The sequence below is a fragment of the Gobius niger genome (genome assembly GCF_951799975.1).
Source record: "Gobius niger genome assembly, chromosome: 7".
In the NCBI taxonomy this organism is placed as follows: Eukaryota; Metazoa; Chordata; class Actinopteri; order Gobiiformes; family Gobiidae; genus Gobius; species Gobius niger.
In genome coordinates this window covers 21,211,367-21,238,379 of record NC_136858.1, presented here as the reverse complement: position 1 = coordinate 21,238,379, position 27,013 = coordinate 21,211,367, and the positions used below count along the sequence as shown (strand labels likewise).

General features: G+C 40.1%; 1 protein-coding gene across 7 annotated transcripts; it reads right to left on the bottom strand.

The window, feature by feature from the left end:
* Nucleotides 1-947: 947 nt before the first annotated feature.
* Nucleotides 948-26,821, bottom strand: LOC306965283 (mitogen-activated protein kinase kinase kinase kinase 3-like; the record flags this gene model as incomplete). 7 transcript variants are annotated; one of them, XM_079559574.1, is made up of 35 exons in its annotated part: nucleotides 26,593-26,821; nucleotides 19,965-20,022; nucleotides 19,608-19,698; nucleotides 19,355-19,419; nucleotides 19,192-19,247; nucleotides 19,056-19,103; nucleotides 17,692-17,734; nucleotides 17,437-17,509; nucleotides 17,067-17,198; nucleotides 16,925-16,987; nucleotides 16,770-16,851; nucleotides 16,464-16,580; nucleotides 13,752-13,830; nucleotides 13,610-13,668; nucleotides 12,296-12,358; nucleotides 11,063-11,118; nucleotides 10,903-10,941; nucleotides 9,836-9,907; nucleotides 7,403-7,454; nucleotides 5,848-6,217; nucleotides 4,897-5,033; nucleotides 4,744-4,785; nucleotides 4,491-4,575; nucleotides 4,329-4,408; nucleotides 4,186-4,246; nucleotides 3,990-4,107; nucleotides 3,507-3,565; nucleotides 3,300-3,403; nucleotides 3,055-3,226; nucleotides 2,910-2,978; nucleotides 2,723-2,815; nucleotides 2,570-2,640; nucleotides 2,426-2,481; nucleotides 2,297-2,350; nucleotides 948-1,892 (listed from the first exon to the last, which is right to left on the bottom strand). In XM_079559574.1, exons 1-35 carry the CDS (start codon nucleotides 26,689-26,691, stop codon nucleotides 1,805-1,807), a joined length of 3,006 nt encoding a protein of 1,001 aa, XP_079415700.1. In that variant the 5' UTR covers nucleotides 26,692-26,821. The 7 variants fall into 7 exon arrangements, with proteins under 7 accessions (XP_079415700.1, XP_079415701.1, XP_079415704.1 ...); XM_079559575.1 differs by having other exon boundaries at nucleotides 4,897-5,003; XM_079559578.1 differs by having other exon boundaries at nucleotides 4,897-5,003; nucleotides 6,019-6,217.
* Between the last annotated feature and the right edge of the window lie 192 nt (nucleotides 26,822-27,013).

Genomic DNA, 27,013 nt, shown 5'->3' with positions numbered 1-27,013 from the left:
ACCAAAACGTTTCATAGTGATGAACTTGTTTGTGTCAACTCTCAGTCATCCAGGAGTCCGCCATCGTAGCAATGGTTTTCAAACAGATGACTTCCACTTGAAAACTTTTGCTACAATGATGCACTTGTTATTGTCCTCCAGAATAAAACATTGTACATTGCCACGATGTGTCGACTCTACAATTTTAATGTGCATGTTTCCATTTGTTATATATATAGATTCTACAGGCTAGGGCAAAGACAGGGATCCTATTATTCTGTGCCAATAATTTCTGTCATTGATTTCCAAAGTTGCTACTGACAGCCTAGAGCAGAAACATTAAAGACCAGGTCTGTACATCATGCACGACGTTCAGGTGCACTGTCTACTCGCTCACACACACAAACACACACACGCGCGCGGTCATATATTAGAATGAGTCACATTTGTTTATCAAATACCTATTCCTTGTGCAAAATGTTTAACACCAGTGGTTCAATAACAAAAAAAACAAATAAAAAGGAGAGGGGTGTTTTTGTGATTAATACAGCATCAAACAGAATGGGACGAGAAACTTAAATAAAAACAGCCATAACGCGCAGGGTCGAGTTGACGCTGCTTCGGTGCACACAAAAGGAGGTTACCATGGTGACACATGCAGAATGAACGGCCAATCGTGGCGAGTTCTTTGCTCTGTGCCATTTGACACTGTGCATAGCTTCAAATCATAACAATGTCGGCCAAGAAGTGACTTCCTGTTTCGATCCACTGCGCCAACAAATAAAAGCACACAGCTCGTCTCATTGATTAGTTCAGCAGGTACTTGCAACATTACAAGATTATAATTAATAACACACTTTTTAAGTGTCTGTTAGTAGTTAGGCAGAAAGAAACTTGGACTAATGAACTGCTGAACTGAATAAGATGGTGCTTTTATTTTGGTGTGCTGGATCGAAAAAGGAAGTCACTTCTTGGAGCGGCGTTGTTATGATTTGAAGTTATGCACAGAGTCAATTACAGCACAAGAGCCTTATTAGTGACCAACTACACTTCCTGGACGCCGCCGCCTGACGTTGCAGCCAGGAAGCGCTAACTCCACCTCTCCCTGGTCTGATATACTGTGGCCTTCTACGGTTTGTGTCCTGCATTGGACAATTAGACTCACTTTCTACATGTCCAGTCTCTTAGTGTTTGTCAAAAATACTACATTTATATTTACAACAATTAAATAGAGGTCAATCAAGCACTTGTGTGGAGACAGTCGACGCAAGCAGAAGTGAAGAAGCGTTTTCTCTTTTTTATGTATAAAAACAATAAAAACAGGAAAGCAATGGTGGTGGTTGTTAGAGTATGGTACAATAAATAAAAGGTGTCTAAAAGAGGGAAAGAAAAAAAGTAAGAGACACGAATGAAGGATGGTTACGTGTGCAACATTGCTTTGCCGTGAAGCTAGTGCTAGTCGCAGTAACATGTGCAGGAGTAGCAGAAGAGTAGTGTCGATGTTTAACCACGTTTTGGGAGGGAGAATTTGGAAAACGGACATCAAATTCCCCAGGTCAGTTTGTGCGCTCAGCTTGTTTTGAGCTCCAACTGCCACCCCCCTCCCCCCCCCTCCCCCACTGTTTGTTGCACATCAGCCCGATAACTAGAAATCCACATCTGGCGGTGTTTATGTTAGCAGATAACCTTGCAGCAGGAGAATACTGAGGAGGGTTTGCTGTAAGGAGGATGCTTTCCCTTTGCAGCTCCAACTCCCAGGTTTAGTTCTTAGTGGTCGGGTGCGATGTGGGCTTTAGGTGTCCATGTACAAGTGTCGGGTACTTTCTCAGTAGCTGTTCTCATGGCCGGCCAGGATGTAGAGGTTGCTATGGGCCGTGGGGTTGTCCGTCGGTCTGCTCTCCAACACCACCACCCTGGAATAGAAATGTGATTCAAAATGTAGAACTGACCATAAGTGACTGATTGGCCTTTAATTCCCACTCCAATGTTAGTTGTAATATTTCAGCTCTGAGTACACCTGAAAATTTGTCATGATTCAGAATTCAACCAAACCCTGAAAGCACCTTGTGTCTAAATAACTGGAGAGTAAACACCTCTTCGTTTCCTAATAATAAAACTTGATATTTTCTTTCGCTATGATGAGCAACAATACAAAAAGATATTTTTTTCCTGTCGATTGGTGTTGGTGCATAAATTATTCTCCAATTATTTCAGACATTACGCCATCCACACACACACTGCTGACACCGATGTCAAATAGTCCCGATAGAAAGAAGAAGAATTTGGGGCAGTTCCAGCCAGGAAACGGAGACTGTACCTGGGCAGAGAGACACCTCTGTCCTCAGCATCTGGATCCCTACTGTCGGCACGTCTTCAGTGACAGCAAAGAGGAGGTTAATGTGGTCTACACAGCAAGTGCAGATGTGGCTCTATAAGGAGGGCTTACCTGTCCGATCCCAGTAGTCTGAAGATCCGTGTGCTGTCGGAGATCTCCTGCGTGATCTACCATTGTCCAGAAAAAAAGGGAAATCATACATTCTAAACATATTCCATTTGTTCCCATTTTATTCCATAGCATGCACATTCTTACCTCGTTGGTCTTGAAACTTCGCCCCTGCATGCCATGCCTCCAAAAGGCCAGTACACTATCTTGTAGACAAACTGTGCAACACAAAACAATAACACAAGTCTTAAGCACACATGATATATTCTTATTACGTATAAATACTAGGATTGTCTTTACCTATTGCCTCTATTTGGAAGTTAAAGGTGAGCTCTGCCGACAATTTGCGGCTAGATTTCAACCGCCCTTGAAGATTGACTATCTTTATACATCCTGGGTAAAAGAAGGACAACAAGGGTATGATGATGAGGAAATAAGGGAACAAGATAAGATATCGGGGGCACTGTTTTCAAAAATTTAAACTCACTGTCAAGGCAGACGAGAATGGTGTCCCTTTCTAACTGAGTGACATGGATTACGCAGGACTGTGGCGTATCTGAGAAGAGAAAATTAATAAACAAATAATTCCATGGACTCATTTGTACATTTGTTTTGCCTCTCCTTAGCCGTACCAGTTTCCGTAAACCACGATGAGGTGGCGTTGGGGTTGACCGTGCCAAACTTGACGACCTGGTTCAGCTCTGTGCCTTTAGTGACCGCGACACAGATAAGAGGGTACGTGTGCTCCGGAACCACCAACATCTCAAAGACTTCCAGCGGGCACGGCAATGGGAAGTCAATGGTCTGTAACACATATGTCACATTCAATTTTTTTTCACAATGAAGAACCCCCCCTCTGTTGGGTTCTAGAGCTGACCTTGATGAGCATGAACTTTTGCATAGACTCCACCCACTCCAACAGCATGACACTGGACTGAAAGGCTCCACAAAGGTATTTATGACCCGTGTATGGATTTCGCACTGCAGAGGGGAAATTAAAGGTTATTTAAGGTTTTACTTTCTTAATTACAAATAGCACACATTTCATGAAATTATAAACAAATTATACATTGGCACTACTTACCAACACAGCACTTTTGGCAACCTTTTGTATCTGGAATTTTATTGGACACAGAAAACTTCCTAATGTAAAAAAAAATACAGCAGGTTATCCAAAGGTTTCCTATACTGTATGTACTGTATATGCTCTGTACATTTCATAAAACGCACCTCCTGGCTAAAAAAAAGTCACAAAAAGGTCTGAACTCTGTGGTGGCATTTTCATAATGTGAATGTCTCATGCTCCCTGAACCACTCTTTCATTTCAGCCCACTGAATCCTGAAATTGTCATCATGTATTATGCTCATGCCATCAAAGCAGAAACAAATTCATTGAAAGAATTGATGGAATATCTTGGTCCTGCAATACAGCTGACCTTATTCTTAGGGCACACAATGTTGCTGAACCTAGACCCGACAGAGGTGGTGCCTTTTCCCTGTCTTTTAACTAGGCAGTGTAATAGAGTAGACTTACTGTAGGAGTGAAGAGAATATAACCATACTGTACCTGGGAATCATCTTATCAGGCAACTTGTGTGTGGGAATGGCTACAGGTAACTTCTGTAATTGTCGGGCCTGTTCAAACAGACCACTCACGTTATGAGAGTATAACTGAGAGGCTTTTCCTGCAAACAAAATAAAACATTGAAGAAAAATACACAAACACCCCCAAAATAGATATAAATAGATAAAATATGAATTACCAGATATAGAGAGAAGACAGTTGTTCATGACATATAGCCAGGTACACCGCCGAGGAAAGAGCTGTGAATGTATTCGTAACTATAGTTTAATAATAGTTTATCATAATAAATGGATATCTCCATGTTAAGGCGATATGTTGTACCTGTTCCATGGTGGTCTCATGCAGCTCATTCAGGTTTAATGTATAGATGCCCTCTTCAGCACCAAATATTAAATACTGGTCTGAAACGCATCAGAATTACAGTTGGAACAGATGAGAGGTTATTCAATAGTGTTATGAAAGAAGAAAACAATTCATTCTCACCTCTTGTGTCTGGGTTAATCCAGGACGTGGCGCAATGAACCTTAAGGGGACATCCATTGAACACCTTGGAGAAACAGGCACCCATCTAAACAACAAAAAAAACTCAGTATGTCTATGTTAGAAGCTCAAACCATTATCCTGTCAAATATCACTTGTACACCATCTGTTACACAAAAAGTAAGACACTACAATATTGAGAAAGTAGTGACACAGCTTTAAGTAAAGTGGTTCAATAGGAGCATGGTTTACTTACATGTACTTTAGGTGTTGGTGGAAGGCCATTACTGATAGGCATCTGCAACAAATGCAAGTACAACGTGTTAAGATGTGTTGAAAAATACAGTACATCTCTTTGGATTTAGCACAGCCTGAAATTGTCTTTGAGTAGAGAAGGTTCGAGTCTTACCGGAACATCTTTCTTGTCTTTCCGTGCTGGGACACTAGGGGGCATTGTGGACTGCCTTTCTGCCGGACTGTCTCTCTCCCCATTGTGTGGAGCGTTCAAGCCATTACCTGTAATAACAACGGCACACCTCACTGGGTCTGTGAATCAAGTGTCAATAGAAGAAAGGGGGTGAAAGAGCATGCTACATTTGCACCTCTGTGTTTAGACAGAGAGGATAAAAATAAATAAAAAAGACTATAACATACAGACAAGCTGGGGTTTTGTGAGTACAGCCTACCCTACAGGGCAACACACACAAATGGGGGTAAAACATAAGCAAACAGTGACTACTGGGAGCTGAGGGAAGGAGGTTAGATAGGAAGAAGCTGGAGAAGAAAATCAAATCTGAGTGAGGAGCACACGGCATGAATGCCTAAAAAAAAAACATGCAATAACTGTGAGCTTTCCAGAATTTGTCCAGATGATCAGGACTGACTGCTGCTAATCATATGTCCATGGTGCTAATAATGGATCAAAGGTCAAAGCCAAATGAATGTCAAGGTTGAGCAATGAAATTTGTCATTATTTGTCTTGACGTTCAGTTAATAACGTTGATGTTTTTTATATATATGAAAGTTGGGTCAGTCATGTGTTTGAGTTACCAGTTGGTTGTCAAAAAAAAATAGCTTTTAAAGTACTGACAAAAAAGAAAAAAATCCATACTATTACAGTTTTCAATGATTGGGTTAAGATCATATTTGTCAAGACACTGTTAAAAAAAGACAAAATTATATTGAGCAGGAGCTGATGGAGGGGAGGAACTTGAAACACAAATAAAAAGTTTCAGCTGTTAATGGGTTCATGGCACAAATAATCAGACTACGAGGAGCAACTAATGGTAGAGCAGACGACCAATTGGAGGGGAGGACAGGGTCAGCGGAGACTACTGATCGACCAATCAGCTTCTCTTACTCGCTTCCTTTTCTTTGTCCTGCTCCTCTTTGACCTCCTTCAGCACCTCCCAAGCCTCCTCTAGCTCCTCCTCTGTGTGAGGCGTGTGAAGCCATTCCCAGAAATGCCTAAAGCTCCCATCATCCTCTGGGGCGGAGTTTTCCACCTCTGCACGGTTCGTGCTCTCGTTACCTAAGCTACTGCGCCGGTGGGGTGGCAGCTTGGGGGGCGGGGGTCGTGGGGGCACGTTGGAGGCTTTTGCGGGGCTCGCCGTCTCTGGTAAGGGGCAGCGCTTGATGGTCCCGCCCCCGTCGTCCTCGCTGTGTGATTGGCTGTCATCCAGTTTCAGTTTTGGGTGTGATGGTGGCGTGGAGGCGGGGATGACCTTAGGCTAAAAACAGATAAAAATGTTCAATATTTATTCATACTCCTCTTGTACAGTGCTACTAACCTTGCGCTGCAAAATGTATGGGTTCACAACTCACTCAACTTAAAACACATCTGGAAAGAGTCCAATCTTCAACGATCGGCTCGAAAACCCAGTGGCGGACAACATCAAACACTTTTATCAATAATACCTAAAGAAGAACTAAGTAACTTGTTAACCTTAATAAATCCTTTTCGTAGTTCCTCTGGGGGTAAGACCAGTGTTAATGGGATGATTGGAGGGTCTTTCATCTCCCCCGGTGTCTCTGTCCAGAAAACCACCCTTGCAACTTTCCCTGCACCGGGTCGGGGGCGCAATACACACTAATGGTATCACGAAGAAGAAACTAACAGGCTAACGGGCAAAGCTAACTGCGGGCTAGCACCACTTTAGCAGTGTTTACTGCCAAGTTTGAGTGAAAAAAAAAGATCTATTATCTGTCATTGAGTCAATGTACAATATCCCTCTCTTCCATAGTCTTTTCTGTCAGTGTAGTATTTACTCTCACGGACAATTAATGACTAAAAAATAACATGCTACGACACTTGCAGGCGTGTATGGCCTCTTGGGGCATGTTCTGCTTTAACACCACAGCGACAATGGGATAACACGAGTTATGCTGCTACAGACTCACATTTTTTAAAAACTAAACGTTTAATCGCTTTAGTAATTATTCTTTAGCTGTGGTTTGAGACTTAGCTGTGACTGGCTATTCAAAAGCAAATCTCCCTGCGAAAAGTCTGTGCCTGATCGATTTATATCAGAGCCTTTCCTGATTTATTCCTTTGCTAATGAAGTTGCAATTGTAATATCAATCTGGCCACTACACTGCTAGAGTTCCACTCTAAAGTCTACGTAAAGACATCAAAAGGATGACATGGATCCCTTTTCTGCAATGAATGAGCCTCCACAGCCAGGATTTAAGCCACTGTGGGTGTTAGCGTTAGCAATAGCCACATACAGTAAACAGCAGAAATTCACATCCGTGGGCACTTGAAAAAATACAGAATAGCATCAGATTGGTCAATTTGCATCACCACAGATTTCCTAAGGTCCCAATACCCAATAACCCTAACACTCAAATACTAAAACTATTTGACATTAAGAATCAATACAAAAAGCAAAACTTTGGTTTCTTTTGTTGCTCACCTTAGGAGGCAGTGGGGGCGGTACTTTCGGCCTCATGATAGTGCTCGATTTACTGAAAAAGAAATAGTAAAACTAATGATTTTCTGTGTAAATTGTCTCATGTTGGATCTTACTGTATTTCAGTTAGAATACAGAAAGAAGATGAAGAATTAGATGTCAGGATAACAGATGATTAATCTTGCCTTTGCATTAACTTTGTATTTATACAAGTCTCATACAAATAGCCTAGTAATACTAATTTGTATTGGTCTTGTATTGTACTACAGAAATGCAAGAATAACCATTAGTCACTAAACTACACGGTGATAGTCAATGAAAATGTGTAGATTGATAAAACAAACTTGGAGAGTATATGCACAGATGACAAAAGTGAGTAAGAATGACTAGTTTGAGGCCTGTTGCATAAAACAGAATCACAACATTAACTCTAACAAAGAGGTTTAGCACGACTTGACCAAAGCTGCATGAACTGTTCAACTCGCTCTATTCTCAGACACTTTGCCATTGACTGTGCATATACACTACTTGTTAATTACTACAGAAAGCTAATTGTAACGACGACATTGATACATGTTGTATCTCTCATCGATACAACTGTGGACAGTAAAAACTAGCACAGGCTTTTGAAGTGTCTGTGCTTGTTGTTACGGAGATCACACAGTATGAAGCAGATGAATGGTGAGGTTTAGAAGCACTATGAGCTATGGGACTGATGATGTGTTTGTAACGAATAACAGAATATAGATGATTGCTAATTCTATCAACCAGAAAGCACTGAGGATGGAAGTTTGAAATTACAACTAGTTGAAAATGTTAAACATGGCTGCACAATTTGAGAACTATTGCCATTAGGGCTGGGACGATCCACTGCTGTCACGATCCAATACGTATCCCAATTAGGGCTTGGCCATATCGTATCGCATATCATTATCGCGATATAACTTTTTGATATCATTGTAATTGTTTATATATCGTTGTGGACACGATATAATTTATGTTGCGCTCAGCTCCATCAGAGCAGCATAAACACTGACTGTAGAACACGGGTGCTTAAAAAGTAAAATGAAATGATGTAAATTGCTTGAGTAGATCATATTTGAGAGGAAATTGGCATGCTATTGAAAGAAACAATGAATAAAATCACTGAATTAATCGTCCCAATAGGTGTAAGGGCTGGGATTTTGAAGTGATGTGTCAATTGTCAATTATATCGTCAAATATATCGTTATCTTGATATTCCTTTTTTAATCATGATCGAGATTTTAGGCCATATCGCCCTGCCCTAATCACGATACTCAGGGGCCGATCCCATACGTATTGCGATTTACCATAAAATGTGTGAAAAGAAAAGAGTCATGTGTCCAAAGTTTATAAACCAAATGTCTGTTGAAAGTGTTAAGATTGAAAAGTGCATTGACACATAATGTAAAAGTGCTGTGTAATTGTCACTGGAAAACACATATGATAAAAATGCCTCCAAACACAAGTATTGAAAGCATTGCAATACTTGATACTGCAGCAAAAAGTATTACGATTTAGTCCCAGCCTTAATTGCTATATTGCATAGCTAACTCATATACAGATAATTGTGATACTAAACACATTTAGCAAAATCATGACCAAAACTGAAATTTTGCACAATTTTAAGCTACTATGCATATTTTGCTTTACGTGTTTTACATCAGTGATTTTGTGATAGCTTGTTGATTCTTGTAATATGGTTATTGCATAAACGTAATATTGCAACAACGATAATTGGCCTATATTGTGCAGCCCTATAATCAAAGCTTTCAAATGTCCAGGTCTACAATGGAGAATGAATTAAAAACAATGCTTGGCTCTTGTGCAGACATTGTGGCTTTTACACTGTTGGGGGACAGGGCAGGTTGCCAGATACATAGTTTTATAAAAGGCAGGACAAGACAGAAGGCGCAGCACACACCACCATACACACACGCAGCAGATTGCAGATGGCAAAGCAAAACAGCGAGAGAGAGAGACGTTAAGGTCAGCAATCTATGGACTGAAACCAAACCCAGAGTCCAGCATAAAGGAAACCATATTGAAACTATATACAGAGATGTTTTGCAGGCCTATAATCTACTGTATGCAAATAATTGATCTTCCACTTTTGTATCGTGGATATGCTTGAATTGAGGCACTGTGTGAATCTGGGTGGGTTTTCAGATTAAGGTTACTGTTAGTTAATTAGGAGTTAACAAAAGAGGTGAGAGCATGGACAACACACACACAAACGTGTCTGTTTATGGCGCGATGGTGGGGTGTGCAGTTCAGAGATGTGTGGATGAAACTGTGGCAGACAGACAGAAAGCCTTCTTCATTTGCCCCCTCCTCATCCTCATGGGAGGATGGAGTGAGTGGGACAGAGAAGTGAGGCCCGGCGTCTAGGTCTAGGACTGGGAGACAACTTACTGAGTGTGAGTTTCATCATCAGCACCATCATCATCCTCATCATCATCATCCCCTAAGTGTGCCACATGGCCCCTGGGAGCGGAAGTGGAGACAGGGGCGGGGAAGAGGGGTAAGGGGCAAATGAGGTCCAAGGGAGGTGAATGTGGCCGGGACGAAGGGACAAGGGAATGACGAGGGAGCAAGGCCAGAGGATGCAGAGAAGAGGGGGATGGGAGGAGGGAGAGGAAGAGCTGAGTGAACACTAAACCCTCATCTTATCACATATATACACAAAACAAATTCAAGAGGAATAACAGCAGTGGCCTCCTGGTTAAATACTACTTTGCAATTGTATAATTGCAATCTACCAGAGACAAGAATGTTTTACACCAAAGACGTACAGTTCTGAGCTACCTTCAGAAGACACAACACAGTTACAGCAGGAACACATCACTTGCTGTCGCAACAAAAGTGTTACTACTATGATGCTATTGATAATACAATGGCATTATCAATAGTGGTTTGAAAAAAGCAGAACATATCACCCACAGTGATAACCTTACCACATCCTATAATGGACCATTTTAACTCATATTGAATCGTTAGGGAAAAGGGACTTGCATGATCACAATTCAAGTAAAATTGTAGGACTTTATTTTATTGTAATACATATTTACTGTGAAATACCAACCAATTCCTTAGCCTAGATATCTTTAAGAAGAATCACCTTTAAATCTTTCCCTTTGCCTAAAGTAAAACAGAGGAGCTTAAGACGTAATAATCACTGTCATTGGGGCAAAGCGTTCACCAAGATTATCCACTGCAGCAGTTGCAGTGAGCATTTGTAGTGTATGTGTGTAAGCCATGCCCTGTGCAAAGCTCCAGCGCAGCACAGCCTGATCCCAAAGCGTGAAGCAGTAGCAACAGAAGGAAAGAAGAATCCCACACGCCGAAAGCCCTGAGCCACAGCCGCGTTAGTCGCATGTAATTGGACCAATTAGTCTTGCTGTTAATTGATTGATGGGTTGGCTTTAGTAGTAAATTAAGAAGACCTGAGTCAATCAGAAAGAAGAAAACATATTTCTTACCTCTGTAGTAGCTCCTCCTCCACTGACTTAAGAAGACTCCTGTTTAACAAGAAAGGCATGAACATCTGATCAAATTACAATGTTTCATTGCCCACTAAATGTACTCCCAAGAAGAATACAAGAATTGTATGTAAGTGTTAAATGTCAAAGATGAGCTTACTTATTGTTTCCTCCGAGTAGACTTGGTGAATCATGACCGTACTCCAACTGCAACTCCTGCAAACAAGTGAATTTTAATATGACTGACACAATTATCTATACACTGGATAACTCAGTTAAGCCATCAATTAGAAGCAAATCGTAAGCTGTTCAATATAAACAAATTAGAACCCGAAAGGCTCAGTAGGAATGATATCGTAAACGTATAATTATTATACTATTCAACATCAATAAGGCATAACATAATGGCCAATGAAAAAGGGAGCAATGTCTCCTCTTGACCAACATCCAATTCAACAGACAAGATGAGTAAAACACGAAAGAAGTCATGGCAGACCAATATAGCTCAGGATTGTGTTGCCAAAACCACTGCGATTTAGGACATTTCTGGCACATTCCATAAAAATAATCCCATGGAGAAATGTAAAATTGTTCACAATAAGGCATTTAGACACAAAAGCTAAAGAAGCTGTTCCACGGCTCTTATCTCTACTCTTAATGTTGTTTTTAGCGCATGTTAGTCTATGGGAAATGTTCACTATTTTCCATATTCCAACCCAAACTAGACAGAAAGTCTGCTTGCAGGACTGAGACCACTATGTTGTGCCTTATTGAGGTACATTATTACTGTAGACGCTGATGGAGATTAATCAAATACATCAACATAAACATTACAATTATACCAGTGTTCATTAAAACACAAGTTTGTACCATTTGTGTTCAATGAGCCCAATAAGTGGGTTTACACTTCATGAAAACAGAATATAGCAAGCATGCAGACATAAATATACAAGCTTATGAGACACATATCACATATTTGACAGTAAATAACATTGGCATACAGGTTTGGAAAATGTAGCTTTAGTATAAATAGAGGGGAAAGCGACAACCTACAGAGAAACATTAGAAACAATACCAGAAATGTGTGTGAATGTGCACGTGTGACCTCTCCAAACTCCCCCTGTGAGTCTCTGTGTGTGTAATAGACCAAATAGCACCAGGTCTTGACAACTGAAAGTTAGTGATGCAGAAGCTAAAGCTGTAAATAAAAAAAAGAGTTCATAAACAGCCACAGATCTGCAAAATGAACAAGACAGAGCCCAGAAAGCAAAAAAAAAAAAAAAAGAGACCAGAGTAACAGAACCTTATGGGAAAAGGTGGCGTGATAAGAAAAGAGGCTATTTTAAGTGGACAGACGCAGAGGCAGAGATAGGGACGGAGTGAAAAGTACTACCAGATTAGGTCTTGCGGTATAGTAGAGCTCCTCGACACAGTCCAGATAGGGCTCAGAATCACACTGGTCAGCAAGACAGAGCGAGAGAGACCTCAGTTAATACGTTAAACCTGGACGCATGGAGGGCATGGGGCAGTGAGAACAGGGGGAGCACCAGAGGCTGATGGACGGACAAATGGGATGAACTCTTTAAATCGATAAATGGCATGACGGGAGGGAAGTTATGATGAAGTGGGAGATTATTCCAGAAGAAATTAGTGTTTTTTGACAGGACTGATACAGAAATATAAGATGTATGTGGATCACTCATTTTATACAATAAATCTGGATGCATATATCTAAATTTCGCTCATTGCAGTTTTTTTTTTTTTTGGCACATTGCACATTCTTTTCACTTTGGGTTTTGTTCTGGCCTTTGGATTACTACAACAGCCACGGCCAAGGATCAGTAAAAGTGAATCCAAGCGTGCCTTTTAATCTTTGAAGCTCCTGAAGTACTGTACATAAATACCAGCATCCAGAACTTTCCATCAGCACATCTGAAGTGAGGAAACAAACGTTTGGAAGCTCACACCATGCACCAGCTACCCATTGCCACCAGTAAAACATTTAACAATATTAACAATATTACAGTATATAATAATAAGCCAATTCATACAAACAAATGAGTCATTCATCTCTTACCCGCTAATGTTTACGTGTTTTCCTAATTTTCCTGCAAAAGCACTTTTCTGTGCTTCGGCAGCAGCAGTGCTTTTATGCTGGCTTAGATACTAATATGGTAACCGGTTATTGATTCCACGCAAAGCATCTATAATCTGAAGGCCTTGGAAACACATTGGTCAGCAAGACAGAGAGGAACAGTGTCATTAAAACAACTATCCAAGCGGGAAATGGAAGAAGATAAACGGATGAAGGGCGGCGACAGAGTTCAGACTTGCAGGGAAAAAAATGAAGAGACTTTCTGTTCAAATCAAAGCAATAAAGTTTTTTTTTTTTTCAGCAGAGATGAAGTGGGAGTCAGAAGATCTCAAATGAAAAAGTAGTAGGGGGGAAAAAAGCTACACAGATAAAGTCAAAAAGAAGGCAAGATGGACGACGTGAAAGCTGTGATCGTGTGATTGTGACAGCTCATCATGAATGTCTTGACCATCAGTGGTACATTTTGTGATTTTGTGACTAAATTTCTTTGCCAGCATCTAATATAGCACCTAAAATACATCCTACATAAGAACACTGTGTATATTTGATACATTTATTATTCCTGTGGATGCCTGTTGTGTTACGGTGAAGATCTGTCGACTGTAAACTCACCGGCTCATGGTGGGGCTCCGTTTCCTTTCTCAGTGGAGGGTCAAATTTCACCTGCCCGACTGAAAAAGGTCATTGATGGTCATTGTGAGTGCACTGTTGGGAAAGGGGGTGACACAGATGTCGACTTTGGATCAGGACTCACAGTTAATTTCCGAGAGCGTCTTTCCTTCCCTGGTGCTCCTGCTGGTGGAGCGGATACGATGTGGGACGGACACCGGGGACTGAGGACACACAGTTTAAAGAGTATAATATGAGGCGGTGGTTTACTTGAAGATATTACAGGAGGTTTTAAAAAACAGCAGCCATTTCCTGTGGGTGTGAATTTGATGACACAGCACCAGAGCCACACACGGCAACCAGACGCACACAACATGGCAACGGCCCGACGGAAAATAAACGCTTCCTCAAGATGCTTTGTCGTCTATTGTTTATCATTCTTTCAGTAAACTTCAAACAGACCAGAGAGAAACAGTGTTGTTTTCTTAGCTTTTGTTAGCTTAGCAAGTCAAAATGAGCCCTTCGAAATAATGAACATACAATGGAAATCGAGTCACAATTAGTAGCTTTATACTGAACAAAGACAATAACATCTGCAATGGGAATATTCTTGGTATTTTGCCCCTCCCACATCAAGTTAGGAGAGGGTCCAGGCTTCTGCAAGTCATCACTCGACAACAAAACAAGCTAATGCACACCATGCTTAAACCATGCATGAATCTATAAAGATAATTCAACATAAGTCGAATACTTGTTAACGCTTAAAAAGTGCACTATGTAACTTTTCATGTGGGAAAAAAAAGAGCTGTTATTTGTGTGTATTTGACCTTTTACTCACAGTGGCCTTTATAATGCTCCAGAATTAATTGTTTTGGGTTTCTGGCCTGTTTCTGGTATGAACCCCTAAAAACAATTGATCCTGGAGCGTCATGTGAGGGAAAGCAAAGGTGCCATGCTGCACCCATAACGCCACAGAGTCACTAAGAGGTCAAATGCATTTCTAAAGTCCAAAATTAGCCTTGGAAAGTAAATAAGAATGAGTTGTATTTTTTCTTTAAACTAAAGAACTCCCGAAGGCAAAAGATAATCTACCTTTGTCTACATAAGCAAACATAAGAAGCACTTACAGATGTGTTATTATGTGATAATCATCTAAAGCGCTAGTGGTGTTTGTGTTTTCGTTTGTACTGCACACAAACGATAAACCCAAGGACTCACTCCTTTAAAGCTATTGTGAAAGTGCCACAGCAATCTATCACCCCCTTAAATCTAGAGGCCGGTGTCAGCTCCCATGACAACAGCCCTCCGTAGTGATCTGAATAGAAATGTCCTTTTTATTCATTTAGGTCTGTGGCCGCCTCGACCGGGACAGCAGCATAAAAGTTAGACATCACTGCAGACAGGGCAGCCCACACTGGTACCTTCCTACGGGCCGCAAAGCGAGGGGCACGTCGAGCACCAGGGCTTATGGGTAGAAAATAACCCCTGTACTTAAACTGAGAAGGAAGTAGAGACAAAGGGAATGAAGAGAAAATGAGAGATTCAAGGAAGTGGCGCTGTAATTAAAGAAGGGTGCACAATAAATTGGAAAAATGTGAATTTATTTTGTGGTAGTGTTAACATAACATAATGGCCTGTGATGATTATGTAATACTATAAGTTTGTTTTGGACAAATGCAAAGGCAATTTTCATAAAACTTAAAGTGCATATGGTTTTAATGCTTTTGAAAATATGACTTATTTAGATGGATAACATCAGTTGCAAGTTCATCAGTTGCATAATTGACTCTGTGCATAACTTCAAATCATAACAACGCCGCCCAAGAAGTGACTTCCTGCTTCGTTGCAGCACACCAAAATAAAAGCACCATTTTATTCATTAGTTCAGCAGTTCATTAATGGTTAATGGTTAATGGTCTCAACTTATATAGCGCTTTTCCACCTACATTAGGCACTCAAAGCGCTTTACAGCAAGGATCCACTCACCCATTCATATACCAATGTACGCAGACACTGGAAATTAGTTCAACTTTCTCTCTGCCTTACTATTAACAGACAAAACACTTAGAATGTGTGTATTTAATTATATTTTTGTAATATAATATAATTACATTAAAAGAATACATGTAATATAATTACATCACTGGTGAACGAATCAATGAGACGATCTGTGTGCTTTTATTTTGGAGTGATGGATCGAAACAGGAAGTCACTTCTTGGGCGGCGTTGTTTGAAGATTTGAAGTTAAGAGTCAATTATCATTTTATGTCAGTGAAGCAACCAATTTAATGAAGAAATGTTGGGCAGAAAAGTTTTTATTTATTGGAATTTTAAAGCTGCTGACAGGAAGTGACATAGAGGAAGGTTAAGTTCCATAGCGGTTTGACTCATCTCCGATTGACTTATCATGGCAACAGCTTAAAATTGTTTACCTTCTTCTATATCACTTCCTGTCAGTGTCCAATAAGGAAGTGAAACTATAAACATCACAAATATGGCCAAACTAAAGAAAGCGGGGTCCCATCTTTAACAAAATCTTAAATATAATTGCATTAACTATGCTTTAGTAAAAATTGTGTCCAATGTCACATGCACTTTAAATAATTGAGCACTTAACATGTTTCACAATGTGCAAAAAAAGTGTGTTACTTCTGACAAATATTTGCAAATTTAGACATCAATAAACTTTAGATTTACCACAGTAATGACGACTACAGTGAGTGGGGGCAGAAAAGTAATGAAAAGAACAACAAATGGATAAATAAGAGAAAAGGATGAGAGAACACCATTAAGCTTGTTTGTAATGTCATTAGTAACTGTAGGGTCATTTATAAAACATCAGAGGTCGTGGATTTACCTCTGGTTCAGGGTCGTCGTCGTCGATGTCGTTGAAGGTGCTGTGGTCGGGGTTGTTAGATTTGTCCAGCAGCTCAATGGCCAGCGTCCGACTGAGAGGCTGGGACACGAACGGGTGCTTATTGGACAAACAGATTAAGAACTGATCAATAAACACATGCAACAACCAACTCACAAATCCGCTCTCCTCGAAGACGGACTAAGAATAATCACAGGGGACATTGACACTGAGGTGATAATATTGACAAATCGACGCATTCTGCTGGTTATGCCACTCAAAGTGACACAGTTGACCATAATGACTTACCTGCAGTAGTTTCTCTGCTGTGGGTCTCTTCTTTGTGTTTTTAGTGAGAGCCAGTTTGACAAAGTGGTGGAAATTGTTCGTCCTGTCACACAACCAACAAAAGAGAGTCAAATGCGTTCTACTGTATCAGGATAAAAAAAAAAAGGGTGTCTTACCATCTGATTTTATCTTTTAATTTAGGGGGCTGAAAATTACTTTTGGTCATTAAAAATAGAGCCCTATAAAAGAAGAAGAAAGGAAATGATAACTTTTACAGATTGATTTTATGTCACAGTAGTTTTATAGCTACACTGATACCTCATAGGATGCAGGTCGAACATGGGTGGTTGTAGTTCTGCCAGTTCTATTGCAGTGATGCCCACGGCCCAGATGTCACAGAGCTGGTTATAACCTCCTTTGCGCTCGACTGCTGCCACTTCAGGAGCCATCCTGCACAGCAACATGATTGGACAGGACAATCAAACACTTTCATCAGCAGCTCGATCTTCTCTTTTCGTATTTGGTGTTCATTTCAAACACATGGTGATCGTCATACAGTTTGATGATACTAAAAAGCTATATATGTAAAACGACGTGCACAATATCCCCAAAATATTGCTTTGATTCCCCTACAATAAACATCCAATTATGTCTTAAGATTTACTCCACGGTGCAGCATTCCACTCACCAGTATGGCGTTCCAATAAATGACTTCCTCTTGGCAAGTGTCGCTGTGATCTGGGCTGATACTCCGAAATCGGCTGAAGCCAAAACAAACAAACAAAAGAGAAATGACAGACATATGATGGAGTGAAGGTGAACGGGAATTATTAGGGAGTTGAAAGAATGAGAGCAGGGGGACAGCAGAGGGAGAGAAACTCAGTCAGCAAAGTAGGCCATTGAAATGCAGTCTTTTGAAGCAGAAGGTAATTGCTCCTCTTACCTAGCTTGACATAGCCGTTGTCTGTCAGAAGGATGTTGGCACCCTGTCAGAGACACAAGCCACATTAAAGATCAGCTCGGTGTCAACTCCAATTAGCTCACACAAAGGCACATTTAGGCATTTCAGCGCAAACTAAAGTGCCGACAGACAATTAGGAATGATCACTTTTATTGACAAAAGCAAAACATTAAAAAATGTTAAAGACGGAGGTGGAAGATGGGATGAGATATATGGCCTTTTAACTCAATTGGATTTTAGTTTTTGCTCTTTACAGGGTATGTATCAGTTTATTGTACGCAGGTGGTAATGGATAATTATTATGACTTTAGGGATGCACCGCTCCGATACTGGTAGCCGATCAGATATCAGAGCTGAAACTGAAAAAAAAAACGAAATTGGGTATTGGCAACAAATATCCAATGCTGAACCGATACCAGTTTTGACTCTCACCGCTTTAAAAACACAACTTTAACCAACTAAACTTAAGTGAACATGGGCATGCTGTATATAAGCTAAGAACCTGGAGAATTCAATCGCTGAGTTAGTTTTAACCTTTAACCACAAACATATTTTTGATCGCCATGCAAAGTGCAGCGGCTAGCAACAGCATGCTAAAGCTCGCGGCAGCATGCTAATGCTAATGGCAACTAATCAAGGCTGGCTCAGAAACTAAGATAGAAAACTCTAGAGTGGCCAAATAAAATAAATGAATCACTGCTGGAGCGGCTAAGAGTTTGTATTTTAGTTTATGAAATGCTGATAAAGTTGTAAGAAGACTTCATGTGAGCTGTCCTAAGGATGTTAAATGCTTTTCCATTAGTTTATTAATAGATGTAATTGATAATTGATCTGCAACATCCTGACAAGAAAATATTTTATTGATCTCACAATGAAAATAAGAGGACCATCAACTTTTTCACTCATTGAACTTCACTTTTAAAAAGGGACTATACGGAGTTTAAAAATGTTAAAATTAATCATTTTCCTCCCCTTTCACGTTCCAGCCAAAATAATATAATATAGAACCTGCAGTTACGCATAAGACCTGAGGTGGCAGCAGTGAGTATAAAAATGACCAACTTGCATCTAGTCCCTTTAAGGAAGTCTCTTGATTTCCGTTAATATCGAATATCGGCGGAAGCAAAAAAGCTGCATCTCTACTTATTATTGATTGATTTGGAATTATTATTATGATCCCAATTTCTGACATGAACACATTTTGAATTTTCAAAGATTTCTTTCAAAAATGTAATTGTAGATTGGAATTGTAGGAATTGTTGAATGTGAATGCAACCCATTATACTAATATAATACAACTAACATGTACAAATTAAAAAACAAATGCAGGTTAGCAAGACGATTACCTTGATGTCCCTGTGCATCTTGCCTTTGTTATGAAGATAATATAAACCCTGTGGGAGAAGTGCAATAACAGGTCATATTAATGAGCATTACGATTAAAACATGCTTCGTTGCACATACTGAGACGGGTTTAGTTACCTGAAGGGTCTCTCGTGACATGTAGGCTATCTGTGACTCTGACAAAGGCCCAGTAACTGCACACATCAAACAGCAGAACATGTGGGTGACGACACAGACAAGGAAAAGTTTGACACCACACACGTTTCCAAAGGGGAGTTGTTGTCGTTAGTCTTTGTCTCACCGTGATAAATGTCCTGCAGAGAGCCTCCTCCGCAGTACTCCATGCTTATCCATAACTTATCCCTCCTGCAACTCACAGCAAGCCCCAGTGAGCCCAAAACATCCCATAAAAGACAACACTTGTTTGGTGCTTTTGATTTTATTCACTAACAGGCAAAAGATTAAAATGCCACACTGTCGTTCAGTCTCCCTGCATCATAGGTCTAAAGGCGAAGGTTCTTCCTCTAAATCACAGCAAAATAAGCAGTTCTTACCGTAAATAACTTCCGAAATAGGCTACAATGTTGGAGTGTTTACAATCCTTCATCATGATGATCTCCTGCTGGACAACTGCAAAGTCCTCACCTACAATTCACACACAAATATTGCAATTATGACACCGCAAGACTTTACTGAAAAGCAACAAGAGTAATTTGAGCACAATTTTCCACAGAAAGCTGTTCTTATGAAACATAAAGACAAGGGTTCAGCAAGTTTAGTGAGTTCACAACAAACAAAATGCAAAAAAAAAGGAGAGGTTTAGTAAGCAAGAAAAGATTCATTGTTGAAAACACAAATAGATGCTGTAACGCGAGAACTCAATCCGTAAAATAGAACTGGATTAAACTGACCAGGTTCCAGTTTGATGACTTTGATCGCAGCCAGCTCTCCCGTGTTGACATTACGAGCCTAAAAGTGGGAAGAGAAACAAAACAAAAAGTTAGGGATTGCATTTTTCTTTCCATGCTCACAAGTTCTCTCACTGAATCCAAAATAAAATTAAAGGCATCTTGAGATCTTTGTCCTATTCAGATGGAATTTGGACTGCCCTTCTGAAAGTTTCCTAAAAGCGGTCTTGTATCGAAAGGCTTTGCTGGATGTTGGAGTTCATTTCCTAAAAATAGCCAGCCGTGTTGACATACAACAGAAGCTCTGGTGCAATGGGAGAAGAATTCTATATTGAAGATATGAATTAAACATGGCTTTCAAAGGAAGGAAGATGTACCATTCAAATCTGGCAGCAGTCTCTGAGATATTTATGCAACATTGCAGGCCAAATGTCAGGGTATTTTCTTCCCACTGTCTCGTCCAAGTCTTGTACTGAATAAAAAGGCTAATGTATGAAAGGGTAAAGTGCTAAATTTCCAGGATATTTTATTGAGCATTCCAAAAAGCCATTCTAATGGTTTGTTATGGTGACGATGAAATAGTAGCATATAATATATTATTTTCGGATTTAATGAATGTGGAAGTTGAAGTAATTCATTCTTATTACAACAAACAGATAGGAATTTTAATCTTTAAAGATCAAATAGTAAAAATCAAAAAGGTTTGGACATTGATGCCTTTCTATAACAAGAGAGGACCCCATTATTTTCAGCATGAGACTCATCAGCAATCAGTCTGTCTGTGAATACCAATCTAAATAAAATAATTGTAGCTTGAAATAGAAGACTGGCCTGTTCTGTCGAAAAAGAAATGAACAAATAAAGTAATAATAATAATAATACTACGTTGGGAATAACAAAGATGGATACAAAAAAAAAAAAGTCCAACCAAGTGGCATCAAAACAAAGCAGTAGTGAGAGGGAGGAGGGCCAGAGACAGGCTGAGAAGAGCTTAGAGACAGGGAGCTTTCAGACAACAGATGACTCATAGGCTTCAGTGCCAATGTCAGAGGCACAGCACACTGCAGCCTGATAGGACTTGAATGGCTGGGTATGTCTAAAGTCACAACATGTAAACAACAAAGGCTAAAATGAATCTTTTTGGCATCATATATAATTCTAGTTATGAAAAAAAAAGTATATGGAGTTCTTTGGTTCTGCCCAATGCATTTTTGTTTTGCAATTTTAGTGAAGTCTCATCCATCTTACACACACTGAGATGTGGGCATGAGGGCAGCAGCACACATTCCCTTCACTGTACAGGAGACAAAAACATCAACAAAGCTGTGGGCTTTCAAAAAAGCTATGGGGAAGCATATTCTTTTTTTTTTTTTTTACACGCAATGAGTGAAGTTTGTGACCAGTTTCTATTCTATTCTATGCTGTCAGATGTAACTAAAATAGACATTATTTTGATGTAACAGAAAGAACAATAAGTTTGTCATTGATCTTTTTTTAAATATTATTTTTGTCTTTTATCTTTTATTATCTTTACATAAAAAGACATTTGTACCGTGTTGTCACTGCATTCTTAACTTTGATATCCCCAAAATGCCGCCAACAACAGAGTGGTATCCAACTTCTTACAGCATTTTTGACCACTGCTAAATTATTAAGGGCTTGTCTTCAACTCAATGCTTCTCTCAGTTTTGGGACATTAAAATTTAACTTGCCCTAAATCTAAACATAGTTTTGCTGTTCTCTTCTCTGTGTTGAGGTACAGAGTTCTGAATCATTGCCAAATTGCCTAATATTTCTGATGGGAGCGTGTAATAAGACCAGATATGCTGCCAAGTTCACATTTCGAATGTCATCAGACTGTCACTTGGGATTTTTCAAGGCTCTTTTGCACAGTTAATTGGGCTAATTTGTATCACACTTTATTCTCAGCGCCTCATAATCATCGCACTGGTGGGAGATGCATATACAGATTTCAACACCATCAGTAAATATGCTCACTGAGTCAGCTGGGAAATTCAAGTTTTAGACAGGTCTAATGTCCAGATACAATTGTGGACTTGTTACCTTTAAGCCAATCATTCAATTAAAGCGTCATTAGCTACTTACCAAACTTAACTTCTAGCGTTGTTTGTAATCACTTGGACAATACTTTCATCTGGATATTTGTTCAGATTGAGGAGTTATTTGTGTATAAAAAGCAAAGTTACCAAGTTACAAAGTGGGATTTTAAACCAAGCAGTGAGTGGAGAGAAGAGTATTCGAGCACAGAGCTGCAACAAACATAAAAATAAACAAAGAAAATGATATCATCCAAACAGCAGATTGTCACAGGGATTAGATTTGTGTTTTTTATCGTCTTATTCCCAGGTTTACAGGCAAATACACATTTTCAATCTCATCTTGTTATTGTCCCCCTCTGACCACCAGCACAGCAGTCATTAGAACTCAACCGCCCCAGGACTGGAACAGGTGAGGTACAGCGCTGCATGCACTCAGGCATTTTAAACAAGTGCACCTGTCTTTTAGCTAAACTCCCACTCACTCAAGCAAAACAAAGAGTAAGCACACACATTAACCTGCCAAGGATCCCACGACTCTTCAGGTCACAGTCTATCACGACAACTTTAACTTGGGTCTTGTGCATTTTAGCTTGATTCAAATGGACACATGTTTTGATGGATGGACACTGTAATCTGCATCTGATTTATCTTCTTTGTGTGCCACAGAATCCCACATTCAGAGTGGGTCTGTGAAGTTACATACCACACACTTCACACACTCGCGCTATAGGACTGACCCACCCAAACATGCATAGCAATATGTACTGCATACTCTACTTTTCTCACAGACAGCAACAATAGCTGGCAATAAAACTCAAATAAACTTTGAGTGGCATGCAGTCTACATGAAGGAGTTATAGGGAATTTGGGCTGGTGCTGTAAAAATGAGATAAACAACTCCGTATTGGCAACACATAGTGCGACACTGCCTGCCAATAGACGGTATACTCACAGCTGTTGCCAGGAAACAGATTACAGTGCTCTGCGGGGCCTAACAGTATCTAAAATATCCCAAATTACAGTAGGTATGAACACACTAGTTGGTAAAAAGGTCAAAAGGGCGAGAACAAATAATCTATAAGCCTAATTACACAAATACTTTAAAAACAGCAATGCTTTTTATTTTATTTCACCTTTACTTAACTAATACTATGTGTGAAAACCATGCATGTAAATGAGTGTCCGAGGCCCATGTCTACAGTAATTTTAAGCTCTTTATGTCGTTCCAACAGAAGAATGCTGAAGGCCGCAGAAGTGGTTACTGGTACATCTGGTTTTGTCCCTCACTTTTGCAATGTACTACGGTGGACTTAGTGAGTCTGAAGAAAGCAGACACTGCTGCGGGAATTTATTAGGCCATGAGCAGAGACGGTTCCATTATATTTTTACCCAGGAAAATGTTAAGCTTGAGACTCATTTGAAATGCCCATCCTCACTGAGGAGCGAACAGGAAAAGTGACAAAAACAGGATGGTTGTGGTGCAGGTTAATTCACACATGTGCCTGTGTGTGTGATGACACAATCATCTGGGTTTGTGCGCTGGTTCCTTGGCTCTTTGCTCCACTTTCTTCCTCTGTTTGGCCAGTGAGAGACAATGGGACATGAATACATACGAACACATGCACGGAAGTGATTCCTGCATACCAGCCCCACAGCGGCCCAGCTGTGCGACAGCCTGAGCCAAATTATAAGGTAAAAAATATGCATTTTTGCCGCATTTCATGATCTGTAATTGCAAGATTACTGATCTTTAAACACAATTACCTTTTAAAAATGTTCCCAATTTGACGGGACTTTTTTTAAATATAGATTTAAAAATATGTGGTAAAAAAATACAAAAATACAATACAACGATTTTACATATGTTAAAACACATTCCAAATATTAGAGTCCCGTAATTGTGCCGTTTTCCACACAGGCCTAATCTAAAACATGCTACGTTCAGACCTGGCACGTTTTCTTAGGACGCGCTCTGCAACTAAACTGATTTGTCAGCATCTGATCCGTTTCCCTGCTTTGCTTCGCTGCGTTTGCCTCCTCAGCCCTCCTCACCTTCAGAGGGGCCGTCCCTCTCTCTAAACTCTCTGAACAGCAGCAGTAAAGCCAGATCCGGCGTATTAGCAATTTGGCAAATAAACAGTATGCTGACCAGAGCCTGTAGCAGCACAGTGAGTGAGGGCAGCTATTAGAACAAAAGCATTTAAGCCTGCTGTCTGGAATCTGTTGTATAAGTCTCGACATTACAAGAGGTTTAAGTCACTCAAAAAATGTGAGTTAAATTTATAGATCAATCTCCACTTAATGTGAATTAAATCAAACCCTGGTAAGATATGCCTTACATTATCTTTATCACAGTAAAAACCTATATATTATTCTCACTATTGTTGCTTATTTGAGAGAAACACAACATTGTTAGATTACACTGACTTTTCTTTGGCATGTTTGAGCCCATCTTAACTTGGGCCGATGTTTGAGTGTTTTACAATATCGGCCGATATCTCCGGAACAGAAAGTGAGACCTGAGCTTTAAAACGAGCCCTCCCACATCTAGGCCACAGGGGAGCAGAGAAACATTGCAGTGAAAATCGGTCACAAGTTTGTACACCATCCATCCATGCATTTTCTTCCGCTTTATTGGGGGCCGGGTCGCACAGGCAGCAGTCTGAGCAGAGATGCCCAGACTTCCCCATCCACGCACACTTCCTTCAGCTGTTCTGGGGGGATCCTGAGGCGACACGTTGCCCTGGGAACTAACTAAACAATAACTAGATTCTGACTGCCAAATGTCAAATGGACAGAAATTATTTTAAATATCTAATAAGTGCAGGGTAGTGTCGTGGTGTTGCCGAGTTCATTAATATCCATAGTATTTTATTCCTATTTGAGTAATGTCACATCAGCAAGTATATTGCTGTGTATTCTAGTGTATAGTACCCTGAAACAAAGAGGGCAGTAGGTGAATTAAGTTCTGTCCAAGTCACACACTTCGGCATAACAGGACTAAATAATCGGTGAAGGTTGTACACGCACAGTGATGTTGTTTCATCATAACATTTCAAGATATGCAGCATGAGAGAGAGCTGGTACCGCACTGTGGAACCAATTCATGGACATGTGAAATTGTCGCAGTCATTTAAAGTAATAAGGCAGAACCATGTAATTAAATTAAAATGTGTTGGAATAACATGTCTTTTATGGCAACATGTCACCAATGAATTGCCATGAAAGGGTCTGGAGGCTAACCAAACATCACCTATGTTTAATCAATCTCCAGGCTGCCAAAGGCTACTGCCCACACAGGGGTGAAATTAAATTCCTCAACAGCAGGCTGCCATAAACACCAGAGGAAGAGTGCTATGTTCCAACATGTACAATCTCACACGTGTATGTCCTGTAAAACTGTAAACTCTAGTAGTGCACGGCAAACAAGTCAAAAGCCAAGTCTCCATAATGCATACTTCAATGCCAGTGTTCTTCAAACCTGTTTCACCGTCTTTTTAATAGATTTGCTAAAGCATTTGACTTTCCACAACAGTTTTATTTGACTAAAGCAAACTTTTAATCTGGTAAGTTGTCATCAAATAAGTTAAGCATGACAGGTTTGGGGTAGGGCTGTCTGTGACTCAGGAGCCTGTGCCAGGCTAAAAGCTAAGGGCCTTGGTAAAAGCGTGGGAAAAACTTGAGTGATATGCGATTGTGACGTGACGAAGAGACAGTAAACTGTCGAAAAGTAAAAATGTAGCTAAACACACTATGGGGAGCATGTGTAACATATTGATTATTATGCAATAGTGGAAGTACAGTGTGGTTGTTTTTGTTGTAGCTGCTGCATGAGCTACACTCAACTACAGACGCAGGCAGCTGTCAGATCTACTTTCTTTCCTTTAACGCGTTTGTGGTCAATAACTTTACAACTCATGACTCTATTGATAATAGTGTGACAGTGTTCGGTGAAAACATACAATGACTGCACAATCTGGCTCGGAGTTGAAAGAAAACAGAAAAATACAAGCTAGCATCGAGGCTAAGCGTGCACTAGAGCTTAGCAATCGCTCTCACATTGCAGCTAAGTGTTGACTTAACATATATCTTTCATCAAGAGCATCATAAGTGACATTAACTCCACTTATGACGGCTGCAGACCTATGATCCATTGTTTGTGACTAGTTCACACTTGTTAACCATCACATTAGCTAGCGCAGGAAAACATCTTACTTCAGTGCGCATTCATGTACAGTGGCTTTACAGCAAATTGCAAAAGCAATAATGCCAGCCAGATTTGTGCACAAAATATGTATTAAGATAAGTATGGCCCACATGTTACCCCAGCCAGTTGTGGTTTGTCTGACAAGAGAATTATGCACAGAATTAGAACCAATCCACCTCTTTAATGAAGCGCAAAACTGTCAGAAAATATCTAACTATCTCATAGGCCGAATTTGTGGGTTGTCTATAATTTAGCAAACTTTAGATAAAGAACTTGGTAAAGCCACATGAAAATCCTGAAGATTAGTGGCCAGATACTGCGTCCGATAATGGAAATAGGGACGCTTTCCTTGATGCAGCTTTACCTTGTACACATCTCCGTATGTGCCGCTTCCTATCCTTTGGATCAACTCGAAATCCTCCTGCGGATTCCGCCGGGACAGGTCGACACTGGAGTTCATCATTGCCACTGTCGTTTAGGGCACCGATCGCTCGCGGTTGACGGACCCCAAACGATTGAAAAAATCCAATATTTTAAGAAAAACATACGGCGTCAGAAAATTCCAGCCCGAATCCACTGTAGCTCCAACATGGCTTCCACTGCGCAATGGGCATGCGCAATGGACATCATGGCGTACCTTCACTATACAGTGGATCCGTGTGGCTCACAAATGTGTTATTGAATTACAATAGAATTGAATTTGCATTAAATGGATGATAATCAATTTTTTATTTGTATTTTGTATTATTATTATTATTATTATTATTATTATTATTATTATTATT